The 16,602-nt window shown below is 45.4% G+C and overlaps 1 protein-coding gene across 17 annotated transcripts in view; it reads left to right on the forward strand.

Annotated features, from left to right (window-relative positions):
* The window catches only part of COLQ (collagen like tail subunit of asymmetric acetylcholinesterase), a 71,646-nt gene that overhangs the window by 40,432 nt on the left and 14,612 nt on the right, over positions 1-16,602 (forward strand). For 15 of the 17 annotated variants that reach the window (XR_012430664.1, XR_012430665.1, XM_074030982.1 and 12 more), the window contains 9 exons: positions 2,631-2,675; positions 3,008-3,034; positions 4,850-4,921; positions 6,849-6,911; positions 7,388-7,414; positions 8,065-8,109; positions 8,302-8,337; positions 10,936-11,016; positions 15,209-15,314. Coding sequence is in view for 15 of the 17 variants with exons in the window: in XM_074030982.1 (XP_073887083.1) it covers positions 2,631-2,675; positions 3,008-3,034; positions 4,850-4,921; positions 6,849-6,911; positions 7,388-7,414; positions 8,065-8,109; positions 8,302-8,337; positions 10,936-11,016; positions 15,209-15,314 (502 nt within the window). In the remaining 2 variants the exon portion in view is untranslated. The remainder of the gene's footprint in view (positions 1-2,630; positions 2,676-3,007; positions 3,035-4,849; positions 4,922-6,848; positions 6,912-7,387; positions 7,415-8,064; positions 8,110-8,301; positions 8,338-10,935; positions 11,017-15,208; positions 15,315-16,602) is intronic. The other 2 variants (XM_074030991.1, XM_074030992.1) reach the window with 2 other exon arrangements.

Raw genomic sequence — 16,602 nt, forward strand, 5'->3', positions numbered from 1 at the left:
CCAATAACAGACAAACAGAGAGCCAAATTATGAGTAAACTCCCGTTCACAATTGCTTCAAAGAGAATAAAATACCTAGGAATCCACCTTACAAGGGATGTGAAGGACCTCTTCAAGGAGAACTACAAACCACTGCTCAATGAAATAAAAGAGGTCACAAACAAATTGAAGAACATTCCATGCTCATGGATAGGAAGAATCAATATCATGAAAATGGTCATACTGCCCAAGGTGATTTATAGATTCAATGCCATCCCCATCAAGCTACCAATGACTTTCTTCACAGAATTGGAAAAAACTACTTTAAAGTTCATATGGAACCAGAAAAGAGCCCACATTGCCAAGACAATCCTAAGCCAAAAGAACAAAGCTGGAGGCATCGCACTACCTGACTTCAAACTATACTACAAGGCTGCAGTAACCAAAACAGCATGGTGTGGTACCAAAACAGATATATAGACCAATGGAAAAGAACAGAGCCCTCAAAAATAATACCACACATCTACAACCATCTCATCTTTGACAAACCTGACAAAAACAAGAAATGGGGAAAGGATTCCCTATTTAATAAATGGTGCTGGGAAAACTGGCTAGCCGTATGTAGAAAGCTGAAACGATCCCTTCCTTACACCTTATACAAAAATTAATTCAAGATAGATTAAAGACTTAAATGTTAGACCTGAAACCATAAAAGCCCTTCTTTTCAAGAAGAAAACCTAGGCAATACCATTCAGGACATAGGCATAGGCAAGGACTTCATGTCTAAAAACCAAAAGCAATGGCAACAAAAGCCAAAATTGACAAATGGGATCTAATTAAACTAAAGAGCTTCTGCACAGCAAAAGAAACTACCATCAGAGTGAACAGGCAACCTACAGAATGGGAGAAAATTTTACAATCTACCTATCAGACAAAGGGCTAATATCCATAATCTACCAAGAACTTAAACAAATTTGCAAGAAAAAAATCAAACAACCCCATCAAAAAGTAGTGAAGGATATGAACAGACACTTCTCAAAAGAAGACATTTGTGCAGCCAACAGCCACGTGAAAAAATGCTCATCACTGGCCATCAGACAAATGCAAATCAAAACCACAATGAGATACCATCTCACACCAGTTAGAATGGCAATCATTAAAAAGTCAGGAAACAACAGGTACTGGAGAGGATGTGGAGAAATAGGAACACTTTTACACTGTTGGTGGGACTGTAAACTAGTTCAACCATTGTGGAAAACAGTGTGGCAATTCCTCAAGGATCTAGAACTAGAAATACCATTCAACCCAGCCATCCCATTACTGGGTATACACCCAAAGGACTATAAATCATGCTGCTATAAAGACACATGCACACATATGTTTATTGCAGCACTATTCATAATAGCAAAGACTTGGAACCAATCCAAATGTCCATCAATGATAGACTGGTTTAAGAAAATGTGGCACATATACACCATGGAATACTATGCAGCCATAAAAAAGGATGAGTTCGTGTCCTTTGTAGGGACATGGATGAAGCTGGAAACCTATATTCTGAGCAAACTATCGCAAGGACAGAAAACCAAACACCGTATGTTCTCGCTCATAGGTGGGAATTGAACAATGAGAACACTTGGACACAGGAAGGGGAACATCACACACTGGGGCCTGTCGTGGGGTTGGGGGAGGGGGGAAGGATAGCATTAGGAGATATACCTAATGTAAATGACGGGTTAATAGGTGCAGCACACCAGCATGGCACATGTATACATATGTCACAAACCTGCACATTGTGCACGTGTACCCTAGAACTTAAAGTATAATAAAAAATAAAATAAAAAAGAAATCATGTTTCAAACAGGCTTTGCATTTTGCATGTTCACCTGCAGATCCTGGGGGTGCTGTGGGAGCCTGGGGAATTTTGATGAATTTCTTCTCTGCTGTTTTGGAGAATATGGAAAATAGCTGACTGAGCATTTTGCAGGCACATTCTGGCTGTGGATGTGCAAAGCTTTGATGCAGTGAGTTGTAGGGTCCCTGAGCTGGAGTCGGCTCCTCTCCAATGGACAAAAATGCACTCTTTACTTGCCAACATTCTTAGTGTCTTAAAAAAGAAGATTTTTTTCCTGCTGAAGAAAGGCAAAAATTATTTGGCACCTAGTACCCACAAATTGACCATGGGAATTTCCAAGGTGGCAGCTGCTGCTATGTGCAAAACTTAACTTGTCTCTTGTCAGGCCCCCAGGAAAGTTTGGCAAGAGTAACTGAAAAGACATGAGAGGTGATGAAGCCTCTTGTTTTTAGCAAGTGGGATTTATTCAAGACACTTTGGTTGCTCTCAACAAGCACTTGGGATGTTTTAGGCAAACAAAGAGTTACAGGGAGAAAATTAAAACCACAGAGAGTAGATATGTGAGCATTGCAACCATGGAGCCACTGGAAACACAGCTCAGAAAAAGCTAAACAGGAGGAAGAACAGAGGAGGGGACTGGGCTGGAGGGCACAGGAAGAGCCTCCATGGGTCCCTGGAATCCTACATTTTCCCAGAGAATGAGGTTGCTGCTGTAGGAGCCCAGTGCACCAAGAGCCTCCCCACCCATACAGTTTCGGACTGATATATACTTTCTTCACTTTTTTATCTTGATTGATTAGGGTCCACCGGGGCTTCCTGGCAAGACAGGACCAAAGGGAGAAAAGGTATGAACTGAACCACTACTTTCTTCAACCCTTCTTTTCTTGGTAATTCCAGCCTGTTTTCTGGGCGTCCCACTGAGAATTTCCTAGTTGAGATTTCCAAACATGTGCCTTGGTGTGGGAGGCTGGGCGTCATGATGGCTGAGCTGCTGCAGCACCTATGAGATACCACTGGTGTATTTTGACGTAGCCCACTGACATGGCAGTGGGGCCGTGAGCAGCAGCCAAGCAGCTGAACCACATGGCCATGCCCAGTCATCAACTCTACTAAGCCTTCTGCTTCCAGAACATCTCTTCCAAAGCAGCCTCTCCTTACCTGTCTTCTCCGTCCATAGGGGGAGCTTGGCCGACCAGGAAGGAAGGTATGGTCCGCACTGTTCTGTGAGTGTCACATGGGCGTCTGTGCTCCACATGCATGTGTGTGCATGCGCTCCTAGGGACGGGGGACCAGCAGTGCACTTCAGTGGCCACTGATACCCAGGTGGACAGCAAGGGTGCTGCCATCTCAATGCAGGTGGACAGTGAGGGTGCTGCCATTTCGATGGTGACAGTAGTAACCTCGCCCTTTCTGTCAACTTCTTTGTTCAGGAGCAGGAGCCTGCTACTGCCAGGCATTCAGACTTCTTCCAGGGGCTGCCAAGCCTGGCCAAATTCCACCCCTCTCACTTCCCACCCCAACCCCAGACCATCTCATTCTGCTACCCATCAGAGAAACCCTTCATAGCTGCAACCAGTGACACAGAATGACTCTCACTGTCTATTTGATTAAATTTGAATAAAGTGCCAGAGCAGACAGAAACAAATGGCTTTTGCTTTTTGGCTCAGCTGAAATAAATGGAGGTTACTTAAGGTCACAGTGACGCTGAGTGAACCAAACACATGTTATCAAGGCTCTCATTAGTGTCAAGAGGGAGTAAATCAGCAGCCTATTGTATTTGCTGAGGTCAGTGGATACTGGCACTGAATTTCTAGGTCTTGATTATAGACAGGGGTGCAAAACTTTGGCCAAGAAAGATATCCATGGCTCTAAATATAAATTACTGTATTTCTTGTTAAATGGTTTATTAAATGGTTTCATTGTCCACAAATTCCTTAAACAGAGTTTTGCAAGACAAAGTTACAACTCTTTAGGGCACAGATGAAAACTATAGCCAAGGCACAGCGGCTGTCTGAAGTGCTGGGGTGGTCTCCATGGCAATGGTCAAAGGATATTCTGCTGTGGTGTCCATGCTCAGGCCTAACAAGGACTATGATTGATCAGTGATGTGTGCCATGGATGTGGGAGGCAACAGTAGAAACCAGTACACATGCCAGCATTTGGCATGTCTGGGTTAGGGGCTGAGCCCTTCACATCTCTAGCTAACTGTGAAATTAGCTAATGGGCACAAGGTCAAGATAGGCCGTTAGCACCTGCACCCACTGTCTCTTGCAGGGCTTGCCCTTCCATAGCCCTGGCTTAGGCAGAGGCAGAGGTGACATGTACCATGTGCAAGTGAATACGTTATTATGGGACCACTCGGGAGGAGCCTGTAGAGGGAATGGGAGAAGCCAGGCAAGGGTGTGGTATCAGGTGAAGTCCAGCTTTAGCAGTCTGATTCCCTAGGGGGAGCTTGAGAGTGTGAACTGCCCAAAGTTAAGGGAGCTGGGCTATTGGTTGCAGGAAGGGGAGTTACATAAATTACTGGGCAGCTCCAACTGCTCAAGGGCAAACCGCAGTTACAGGTTGCAGAAATGAGCTGTTAGCAGCAAGGAAGGTAGCCTCTGGGCGATGGGCACTCTGAGCAGGTCAAAAAGACCTTGAAAGAGTGCTGACAGCATCTGCTACTGCTCCCCAAATGTAATCCTATCTTGTTCCATAGCACATCCTTGGGAAGAACCCATTGGAATGCAGGGGACTTTTGGGTGGGCATGGGTAGAAGTGATAAAAATTGAAAAACCAAGTTTAGAATCCCTTTCTCACCACTCTCCATTTCTTGAGAAGAATAAGGTCTTGTTTGGTGATACAGTGTGACACCAAGGGCTTGTCAGGCCATCAGTCTTTGGAGAGTGGGGATGAAGGTCAGAGTAGCCATGTTTAGAGACTCCACTCTCTCCTCTGGGCCCCAGAGACAAGACATATTTATCAGAAGTAAGAAAACAAACCCAGTTGCCCTGACTTTTGTTCTTGGTCTTTGAAGGGTAGACCTGGCCCCCCAGGTGTTCCTGGCATGCCTGGGCCCATCGGTTGGCCAGGCCCTGAAGGACCCAGGGTAAGTGTGGCATGCTGTCAGGGCTCATGTGGTATCAAAACAAGAGGGGGGAAGATGGCAGCTTTCCTGGCTCCTGGCACATAGTCAGGGAATCCCTTCTTCAAGAGGGGGAAGAAGAAGAGAGCTTAAGGACTGGCCACAGGGCCCCTAATATTTCCTCCTTCACTTGGCCTGCAAGACCTTGGTCAGTGCAACAGCTGTGCTCCTGTGGGAGGAGAAATAGGGGGCTGATCCCCTTTTCTACAGGGGCCCTGGTTCTCCTTTGTCCTAGGAACTAGCACCCCACTCTGGTTTCCCTGAGATGACCTAAGAGGGGTTTGTGTCTGGGAAGCTCTTGCCTGTCATGCTGACCTGGCAGGGAATGGAGAGTTGAGTGGGTGGTGTCGGCTGGCTGAAGGATGGAAATCCTACATTCAGAGAGGGATTGCTGAGTGCTGATGAAATCTCCTTCCTCAGTCAGGCTATGGAAAGCAAGCACATCCCCATCTGCGCCTCTGTTTTTCTCACTGGTAGTCATAGACTAGAGAGTTCAGAGGCATGGCTCGGATTTTATCTGCAGAAGTCAGAGCTGGGCAGGTGGATCTCACCGTCTGCTCTGATTCATTTATTGGCTATATTATGGCAGCGGAAAACTGTGTTTCCAGTCCTCTTAGGAAAAGTCCCAAGGATGTTTTCAAAATCCTCTGCATAGAGCTGAGCTGTCCTGCACAGCAGCCAGTGGCCACATGTGACCCTCAAGTCTGTGGAATGTTGCTAGTGCTCCTGTGGAACTGAATTTTTAAATTTTCACTGTTTAAGTTTAAAACCTTTACTAAATTCAGTTATTTGAAAACATTAAAGTATTTTTGGAGCAACTTGAATGTATGAATCTGCTTTTTCTTTCTTTTTTTTTTTTTTTTTTTTTGAGGCGGAGTCTCTCTCTGTCGCCCAGGCTGGAGTGCTGTGGCCAGATCTCAGCTCACTGCAAGCTCCGCCTCCCGGGTTCCCGCCATTCTCCTGCCTCAGCCTCCCGAGTAGCTGGGACTACAGGCGCCTGCCACCTCGCCCGGCTAGTTTTTTGTATTTTTTAGTAGAGACGGGGTTTCACCGTGTTAGCCAGGATGGTCTCGATCTCCTGACCTCGTGATCCGCCCGTCTCGGCCTCCCAATGAATCTGCTTTTTCAACTATAAATGTTACGATCTCTAAATACAGATCAAATATTTTGGATGAAAATTTAGCACCTGAATGGAGATGTGTAAATGTAAATTACACAGCAGATTTCAAGTACTTATTACGAAAAACACAATGTAAAATATCTCAATAATTTTATATAGATTACAAGTTGGGATGATTAGATTAATTAGATTAAAGGAGATCTATTAAAATAACTTCGTTTGGTTTTACTTAAGGTGACTTCTTTTAAAAGTTTTAAATTAAGTATGTGGCTCACCTTATATTTCTATTGGTTAGTACTGGTATAGAGTATTTTTAGTACGGAGGGTGGGTGCTGGAAGTCCCAACCACAAGTCATTCTGAGGACCCTTGCTATGTGAAGAGCAAAGCAGGCAATGTTTTTTGCATGTGTTGACACCTTGTTTTCTGAGGCCCCAGTTCCCTCATGCCTCCTCCACTACTCTCTCACTATCCTCGCTAGGAAAATACCAAGTATGACCATATACAACATCTTAGTGAGCAGTTGGTGTGGAGATCTGCTTTACCTTGGGCATTTTCATTTTATGTTTAATCTTAAACACAAGAATGAAATGTGGAGTATGAAGCTTTGAGACCCCGGGAGGGAGAAAGTGGGCGCAACTGGGGTCCTCAGATTTACAAGCCAGCCCTAATATCCCCAGTTCCTTCCCAATCTTGCCTGTGACTCTCCTAGTTCAGTTTCTCTAAAAAATATCATCATGGGTCTTTTCTTCTTTATCTTCTAATTCGCACAGGGTGAAAAAGGTGACCTGGGTATGATGGGCTTGCCAGGGTCAAGAGGACCAATGGGCTCCAAGGTCAGTGTGTGGTCTGGATGGACGTTCCCAGATCTTCTCTGTAAGACTCTGGAGCAGCTGCTGTCTACAAACATAGAGACTGGGTGGGGCTGCCGTCCTGGACTAGGGAATGTCATGGATATTGGAGAGCCTGCCTTTACCAGTCCTTTGGAGAACATCATGCCCTGGGATGCAGGGGCATAGGAATGCCATTCTTGCTGTTCTCTTGGGCAGGAAGAACCAAGCTTCTGGACATCAGAGCAGATGGAAACCTTTGATCAGGCCTTCGCAGGGTGATAAAAGCAATGCTCCTTGTAGGCCTGGTATAACCACAACCCTCTGGGACATCTTTGTGTTTGGTGCTGCAACCCAACTAAAACTCACAGTGCAATGTGGAGACACACCTTACCACCACAGTCAGGGATTCCTCCTATTCTTGCACCAAACTCAAAAGTTCTACAGGGCTGATTGTAAATGTTCCTTCTGCTTTCTTTTAGGGCTACCCTGGATCCAGAGGGGAAAAGGTCAGTGCTTTTCTGGGATGGTGTCCCAGAGCCTGGTCTGGGCTACTGGCTCTGGAATCAGAGATGTGCAGAGGATGGGCCTACGTCTCTCTTTAGTCTGCAACTGAAGCCACCATCCCTAGCTATTCCCCGCCCTTTGTCAGTGGACTGAGAGAGAAGTGAGGGACCTCCTGAAGCAGGGCAAGCTGGTAAGAGAAGGGCTCCCCATAGAGGCAGAGGCCCCTCATGTGGAGCACATAAGCAAATGAAGGTCGTGCCAGGTGGACAACAAGCACAGTTTGCATGGAGTGCTGGAGGAAATTGGTGATGCATGTCTTTAGGCCGAGCTTCCACCATACAACCTTCTGACCTGGCCAAAAACCGAATCAAAACTAGCATCAACCTGTGGACAAATTTCCTACAGGATGAGAGAGGATTTGGGGCCCAGAATTTTCTGTGAGTTTTCCTTTATGAATGCAAGAGATCTTTGGGTTTCAACAAAAAGTAGATCACGACGCATTCCTTCCCTGGACAAGTCACCTGATATCTCTGAGCCTATTTCTTCACTTGTAAAATGAGGGTTTTGCTTTAGGGAGCTTTTCAGTTTGAAATGCTTGAATTTCCCTCCCAGTATATTAACTCATTGACTTTGTCCTGTGGTTTCTTCCTAGGGATCCAGAGGTGAAAAGGGTGACTTGGGTCCCAAAGGAGAAAAGGTAATGGAGAAAACCTTTCCATAGAAATGATAAATGTCAATGCAAGTAGCAGCCACCACCCACCCCCATCTGTGGACTGATGATGGACTGATGGACAGGCCTCTATCTTGAAAATGACCAACGAAGCCTGTCCACAGCCGTTTCAGGTGTTATTTCAGAGGCAGTCACAGTATCTGTTGCTCTTTTTTACAGGGTTTCCCAGGATTTCCTGGAATGTTGGGGCAGAAAGTAAGTAACCTTGAGGTAGTGAAAATAGACCTCAGTAAAAATATCAGGTCCTCCAAGCACAACAAAAAGAGCTCTGCCTCCTTGTCTGTCAGGCAGGGATGGTGGGTTTAACCATGGAAACTTCTGGTTTGGGATGGGAAGAAAGTTGCTTTTCACCCTGGGGAGAGGGTGGCGGGATGGTCTGGGGCCTCCCTCTAGCTCAATGGGAAGGAAAGGACAACCCATCTGGGTTTTGGGTTTTTGTTTGGTTTTTTTGTTTGTTTTTGCTTTTTTGCTTTTCCTACCTGTTAGAGGGCTGTAATGCACTCAGATCTGAGCCACAAGGGTCAAAGCCCCTCTCAGCACACAGGCCCCAGTGTAAGGCACAGGTGTCTTTAGCTTAAGGTCACTGTGCCTTATTGCAGTCCTTCTTCAAGGGCGGTGCACATACTGCCAGAAGGACACAAAAGTATTTGAACTGAAGACTGCTAACATTTTTTAATAGTTAAATTTTGTATTTAAATAGTTAAATATTGGCCAGGCATGGTGCCTCATGCCTATAATTCCAGCACTTTGGGAGGCCGAGGTGGGCAGATGGCTTGAGCCCAGGAGTTTGAGACTAGCCTGGGCAACATGGTGAAATCCCATTTCTACCAAGAAAAATATACAAAACATTAGCTGGACATGGTAGTGTGCACCTGTAGTGCCAGATACTTAGGAAGCTGAGGCGGGAGGATGGCCTGAGCCCAGGAGTCAAAGCTGCAGTAAGCCATGATTGCACCACTGCACTCCAGCCTGGGCCACAGAGGCAGACCCTGTCTCAATAAATAAATAAATAGTTAAATATTTAACGGATATCTTGCTTGGGACAAGGCTTAATAAAAAAGGAGTCCATTTCAGGTAACTTAAAGAAAATTAATTATATAAGCAAATTAATGGAAATGTTAAAGGAGGAAAAACAGTTTTACTTAAAAATGTTTAGATTAGCTTTTCATTCAGGGCAACAGTGGACGTCAAAGAATAATAAATTACCGTAAAATTAAGTATGGCAGCTTCTCTGTCCTCTGCACCATTTACTAGACTTCCCATCTGAAGAGTTGTCTTCCCCTTTTATGACAGGCTGTTTTAAGATAGAGCTGATGTGATGACCACAATTAGGTCTTGGGAGAGAAATTAGATCAAGAAATTCCTGACTGCTTCCCAGCCAATGTAGAGAAGGGCCACACTTCCTTCTGACAATCCCTGAAAAAAAAAAAAAAAAATGCTGCTTGTGCTGCTGTTTTCTTCCAGCCGTAAAGACATCCCTGAGCCTCTCTAAACAGCCAGGGAAAAGCTGCAAACATCTCCATGGCCATGTAGCATCCATCCTATCCCCTCACACTCTCCCATTCCCTAGAGAATGTTGAAGGATGCGTGGGTTGGAAAGAAATAATAGATTTAAGGACAATTCTTGGTGAAACAAGACATTGGTGGCTTGGGTAGGGACACACTGGCTGAGTTGACAGATAATTTCAGAGCTTTACCCTTGATCCTTTCCATATACAGGTGTTCCCTGGAATTTTCTATTGTGTTATACCTCCTCTGACTGCCACGTGAAAAAGTGCCTGGGTGTTTTTTGTTCTCTCTGAGTGGCTGGGCAGCTCTTCATGGGAACTGGCTGCTGACTAACACTCATGATTGCTATTGCTAAATTTTTCTTGTTGGCGGTGCATTCTGGGCCGTTGGGGGATTACTGGAGATAGGAATGAAGTGCCCTGTGGGTTCATGACCCAAAGAAACAGTAAGTGGGGCCGGAATCCATGTAGAAGAAAATGGGGAAGAAGGCGAGAAACTAAGATGGAGAAAGGGGTTTTGTGAAATATTGGCCTTAAACTATGAAATTCTGCAATGAGTACATTGGGTTTTGATAGTTCAACATAGAGCTTTACAAACAGGAATACTGTTTCCATCGTTCTCCATGCCTTTTTCAATAATTATATTGAATATCTGAACATACGTTTGGAACATCTCTGCCCACAAAAGAGCTTTCATCTAAATCAAATGGCAGTGAGCTGGAACTCAAACCAATGCTTACTAAGAGTGGGCCAGCACATAATCCTAAGTAAGAGTCATTAAATGAGTAGAAACTTCCCAAAGATGACAGTTGGCAAAACTGTGTCCAATCATTTAAAAGCTTCCAGATTTGAATTTTGTGCTGAAAACAACACATAAGAAAACACAACATAAAATTGCAACTAGAAGGAAAGCATTTTTGCAGACAGCTTGTAGTAAGTAGCACAGGCCTGCTGTGCTGGATGCCCCAGCCTCTCACTGCCTGTTCTGGGTGATGATTTGTCCCTCCTATTTGGCCATCAAAATGTGTGCTGCTCCGCACCTGTCCCTCTCAGGTAACAGATAACCCACTTAGAAGTACCTTCTTCCTTCCCTCCTCTTCCTTGAAAGACATGTCTGCCTTTCTCATGACTTCATCACTCTCCCAACCTTCCAGGACAGCCCAGTTGGCATAGATTCGGAATGATCAAGGAGACTGCCCTCATACCCTTGACTAGCTAGACCTGTGTAGATGTGCCCACTCCACATGCCCTAAGTCCTCTCTTGCTTCTCTTTCCTTCTTTCCAGGGTGAAATGGGTCCAAAAGGTGAACCTGGGATAGCAGGACACCGAGGACCCACGGGAAGACCAGGAAAACGAGGCAAGCAGGTAAGGATCCCAGGGCTTACCACGCGCCTGAGGTCAGAACTTCCTAACCTGGCTGTGTGTGGAGCGGCAGGCAGGTGGTGTTAATCAGAGATATTCTGTAGACCTAGACTCCAGTGTCCTCTGGGCTAGCAGACAGGAGCAGCACCACTTCCAGAAGCTGCTGGCATCTTTAGGCTAGCCATAGTTGGAAGTGGATGGGATAGGATGCTCCATTAGAACTGTGCCAAGGCCAGAAGCAAGAGTAGATACTTGGTTCATAAAAACAAGTCTGTCTTAACTAAAGCAGCTAGGAATGGAAGGCAGATATGGTCATTTACCCAGAAAACCTATTTTATGCTTCAATGTCCCAGACAGAAATGAAGTTTTAAAGACAAGCCTAGATATTTTCCTGCTGTTAAGAGGTCTTCTGGGTCTCAACAATAGGGTGGTTTTTCCCTACTCAGGTCTCCAATTTGTAAGTGACCTTTTTGCTTGGGTTTATTAACATGCTTAAGGCAATTGTTCATTCTGAACTCCCCCTGGTCAGAAGGCTCTTGTGTTTAGCCATGTGATGTGACATGACTGCTCTAGAGACAGCCTTGGCTGTCTTATATATAATCCTGAGAGGTAAACATCTTTGGACAGAAACTTTTTCCATTCTTTTACTTATTTCCTTAGGCTATATCTGTGACCCACAAACTTAATCTTACATCAAGATCACCTGGGGGTGGGGCCGGTGATTAAATACAGATGTACAGATTCCCCCACATCAGGTGCAATGGTTGTAGTTCCAAGCTTGCCACTCCTCGTCCCTCGCCTAGGCCTTATTTTCCAAAGACCATAATATAATTGACCTGGAATGAACTTTCAGCATGGGTTTGGTTATTTTTTTTAAGCTCCATGTGATTTTAATGTGCAGCCAGGGTTCAGAACCATAATAACACTATGAAGCCAATTCTGGTCTTTTCCCAATCAATTTAGAAAGAACACAGGCTCCAACCTGGAAAATGGAGACTGCACAGTAACTTTCAGAGTTACAGTCTTCCAGTCCAGTTTCCAAACTTTGATCATGGGTAGCAGGGTCATGGTTTCACAATAATGCCACAGATACCAGTTTCTTAAAAGTAGGCTCAGATAAAAAAGGAAACAAAATGGGGGAGAAATCTTTTCTTGTATCACTTTATCCCGTCCCAATGAATTCCATTCATAGTATTTTAAGCTTGGGGTTCCAGAAGCTTCCTGGCTTCCTTCTGTCTTGGGCAGTGTTTGTCTTTTCCTAGTTCCCGGTAATAACCAAAGCCAGGAAGGCCATTTATTGAGCCTGCTGAGACTGATTCCATTGGAATCGTAAAAGCTACACCAAAACCACATCTGGGAGCTCAGAGAAGTTAGAGAAATGAGTCCAAGCTTTTGACAAGACATTGTGAACAACCCGAGGATGCTGCAAACCCTCCGTGTTGGTGTCGCTCCAGTTGGCAGATAGCAAGTTGTTAGCCTTAGAAGCCTGCTGCGGTACTTGTTTTTGTCATGAATTAATCTCCCAGCTTAGAGTCTTACATACCCTTTGTTTGTTGGCCAGCAGTGCTGAGAGTCTCTGAAAGTTATTGTTAAGTCAATCCAAAGCCAAAAATCAGAAATTCAGAAGGGATCTCAGATAGTAATTTCTGTGCCCGAAGGATTACAGAGACCACTTAATCCAGTCTCCTCAGGTTATTCACAAGGAAGCTGAGGGTCAGGGAGGTGGAACTGCTTGCCCAAGACCCCTCCACGAAGTCAGCTTCAAAGCCAGGGTTAGAATCCAGAGAGTTGAGTTGAGACCAACTTTCCCCACATGACTTCTTCTCTCAGCTACCTTCATGCTTCAGGACTTGCCTTCGGGCAAGCCCAGGAAAGCAGCTGTTGACTTTATTATAAAAATTTTCTCGGTTGGGCGTTCCGACTCACGCCTATAATCCCAGCACTTTGGGAGGCTGAGGCACGAGGATCACCTGAGGTCAGGAGTTTGAGACCAGCCTGGCCAACATATAGTGAAATCCCGCCTCTACTAAAAAATACAAAAATTAGCTGGGCATGGTGGTGCACATGTCTAGTCCCAGCTACTTGGGAAGCTGAGGCAGGAGTCGCTTGAACCCAGGAGGCAGATGTTGCAGTGAGCTAAGATCACGCCACTGCACTCCAGCCTGGGTGACAGAGCAAGACTCCATCTCTCAAAAAAAAAAAAAAAAAAAAAAAAAAAATCTCCTGCCATGTCTGTTTAAAATGAAAAACAAAAAACAAAAACCTTCAGTAACTGAGAAACAATTTCCTTGAGAGAGATCACCCAACTTTGTGGCAAATAAGGAATAAAGAATGCCTTTCCTGGAAAGCTCTACTCAGTGATTCTTGCTGATAGAGATATGGCTCATTCTGAGCGATGGCCGATAAGAGGAATATTCCATTACTGCTGGTGTCAGAATGAAGGAGCATTTCCAGCTCCTTCAAACTTTGGCACTTCCTGTGCTCAGAGCCAGCTGACAAGGCCGTTAGAAAAACAAGCCTGAACTGTGGCTATATTAAGATGGTGTGACTTCCTTTGCCATGCTGGGACCCAGCTTGGTTACTGCAGGGAATGCTTCAGCTTGGGCTGAGGCTTAAGAACTCCCTCCATAAACATGAAATCAGAAATAAACTCTGACCTCACGGATCCCATATTCAGAGTTCAAGAACTCCTTGGACATTACCAAGAGGGCTCCCAGTGCCATGTGGACAAGGCGGCAGGTCACCTGTCACCGTTGTGGCTGAAAAGGAGTCCCAAGCATGCCTGCTCCCCAGATTTGAGAAATACTACATTTCATCAGGTGGGCAAGCCTGCCAAGGCGCAAGTGTCGTAAGAAGAACCAGGCCAAAAACGTCATGTGTCAATCACTGCTCTGATTAGACCTGAGGCAAGAGCAGACAATTAGCAAATTGCTCAGGGGAAGAGTCAATAGCGTGCACCAGCCTTGGTTTCAGGGTGACTCCTAAGGGCAACCCTGAGGGAGAACGAAGAGCCCAGTCTTTGCTCTTGATGCTCCCAGAATAGGCAGAAAAGAGGACACTCCATGTGGAACGGCTGTAGCCATAGGTGTGCCCTTTTTAATAAACCAGGACTTGTTTAACTCTGTGAAACACATGGAACCAGGCCAGTTGCTGTGATAATTGGCTTACCCCACATAGCTCTTCGTTCTGTGCAAACCACATTTTCACCTCTGAGATCTTTGTTACTCTCACAACAAACCTATGTGGGTGTAAATTTACTGGCCCCATTTTTAAGATGACGAAACTGAGGTACAAAGCAGTGACATGAGTTACCCAGAGTCTCGAGGTCAAGGTGAAACCTCTGGATTTACAGATCAGCAAAGCTGCCTACCTTTGTGTTTCTAGCATCTTTGTCCTCCCTCATTTCATCTGGGGAAAGGAGGCGAGCTAGACAGATTCCAGCCCGTAGGATGTGTATGTCTCATGGGGAGACATCAGTGAAATGACCACACAAATAATCCATATGCTGTGATCTGGGATAAATGCCATGAAGGAAACAGACTGAGTTGTGAGAGCTTATGGTGGGGTGAACTGACTCTGTCCAGGAAGGTCAGGGAAGGCTTTGCCATAGGGCGTTTGAGCTGAGAGCCAAAGGGTGAGTGACAGTTAACTAGGCTAGGGGGAAGGAGGAGATTTTGAGGCAGAGAGAAGGGTCTTGAGAAGGGGGATAATAGACATGGTGCCCTTGAAGACCAAAAAGGCCAAAAGGCTGGAATGAAGCTGGAAGGCCTGGCCATGCAAGGCTTCGCAGGCTGCGGTAAAGAGCTAAGTCTTTATCCTGAGTGCAATGGGAAGCCAATGAGTGAAAATAGCTCATTTCTAGGCCTCTATTTCCTCATCTGCCCGGGGCCTAGAGTAGATTTGTCTGATTCTTTTCAGCTGCCATGTACCACATTCGTAGGACAGAGCAAGAAGTAAGGTCTGCAAACTTGTAACCATCACTATCTCAAATGTCACTTGCCCTAAGCTTATTAAGAGCTTGATGGTCAAGACCTCTGGAGCTGCATCCCCTGCTGGTTAAGTGCAAGGTACTTAAACAGCACCTTGCTGTTTAAGTGCTCCTTAAGTACAAGGTGATCTCTGATTTAGTGATAAATGGGGCAGGAAGCTTGCTATGTCGTGCTTTCATAACAGGCTCTGCCTTTCTCTCTGTCAGGGACAGAAAGGGGATAGTGGAGTTATGGGCCCACCCGGCAAGCCTGGGCCTTCTGGTCAACCTGGCCGTCCAGGCCCCCCAGGGCCCCCAGGCCCCCCATCTGCAGGTAAGAGCTACACTGCTTCACTTGATCCACTGTTGCAGTACAGGCCAGCCTCCCGGAGAGAACACAAGGAGATGCCAGCAGAGATGCCTTGTGTTTCAAGTTAGAAACTGCCAGAGGCACTCCAATATCTTCATAATTTCTCCACAATTTAGCTCATTCAACTTTTATGCAAGAGAGATAAATGCCATTCTGAATTTGTTTTAGCATTCTGAAGAACAAATAGAGGAAAGAAAAAAAGCGCATTAATGATGTCATTTATACCTTAAGTGAAAAATAACAGGAACATATTTCATCAACTAATACCTTTTTCTAGATAAAAGTTTCATGGCTCCAAGCAATTCTCTTAAACCTAGAAGTAAAGGTGACATTGCAGGTTTTTCTATCTTACAGTGTTATACCAGAGTCCTTATTTGTTTGCAATGGATATAGAAAGAGGCCGGGCGTGATGGCTCACGCCTGTTATTTCAGCACTTTGGGAGGCCTAGATGGGCAGACCACTTGAGGTCAGGAGTTTGAGACCAGCCTGGCCAACCATGGCAAAAACCCTTCTCTACTAAAAATACAAAAATTAGCCTGGCGTGGGGGCACACAGCTGTAATCCCAGCTACTCTGAGGTTGAGGCAGAAGAATCGCTTGAACCTGGGAGGTGGAGGTTGCAGTGAGCTGAGATTGTGCCATCTTGAAACTCTGTCTCAAAAAAAAAAAAAAAAAGATACAGAAATAAATTACTAAAATGAAATTGAAAAATAAAAAGTTGGCCGGGCACGGTGACTCACGCCTGTAATTCCAGTACTTTGGGAGGCCGAGGTGGGCAGATCACGAGGTCAGGAGATCGAGACCATCCTGGCTAACAAGGTGAAATCCCGTCTCTACTAAAAACACAAAAAATTAGCCAGGTGTGGTGGCAGGCACCTGTAGTCCCAGCTACTCGGCAGGCTGAGGCAGGAGAGTGGCGTGAACCTGGGAGGCAGAGCTTGCAGTGAGACAAGATCACGCCACTGCACTCCAGCCTGGGCGAGAGAGCGAGACTCTAAATAAATAAATTAATAATAAATAAATAAATAAAAATTAAAAGTCTGCTATTGAGAAGGGCATAGATATGCTGTTTCCTTGTTTGTTTTTGAGACAGAGCCTTGCTCTGTCACCCAGGCTGGAGTGCAGTGGTGCGATCTTGGCTCACTGCAACCTCTGCCTCCCGGGTTCAGGTGATTCTCCTGCCTCAGCCTCCTGAGTAGATGGGATTACAGGTGCCCGCCACCACACCTGGCTAATTCTTGTATTTTTAGTA

This window comes from Macaca fascicularis, chromosome 2 (assembly GCF_037993035.2).
Source record: "Macaca fascicularis isolate 582-1 chromosome 2, T2T-MFA8v1.1".
Lineage (NCBI taxonomy): Eukaryota > Metazoa > Chordata > Mammalia > Primates > Cercopithecidae > Macaca > Macaca fascicularis.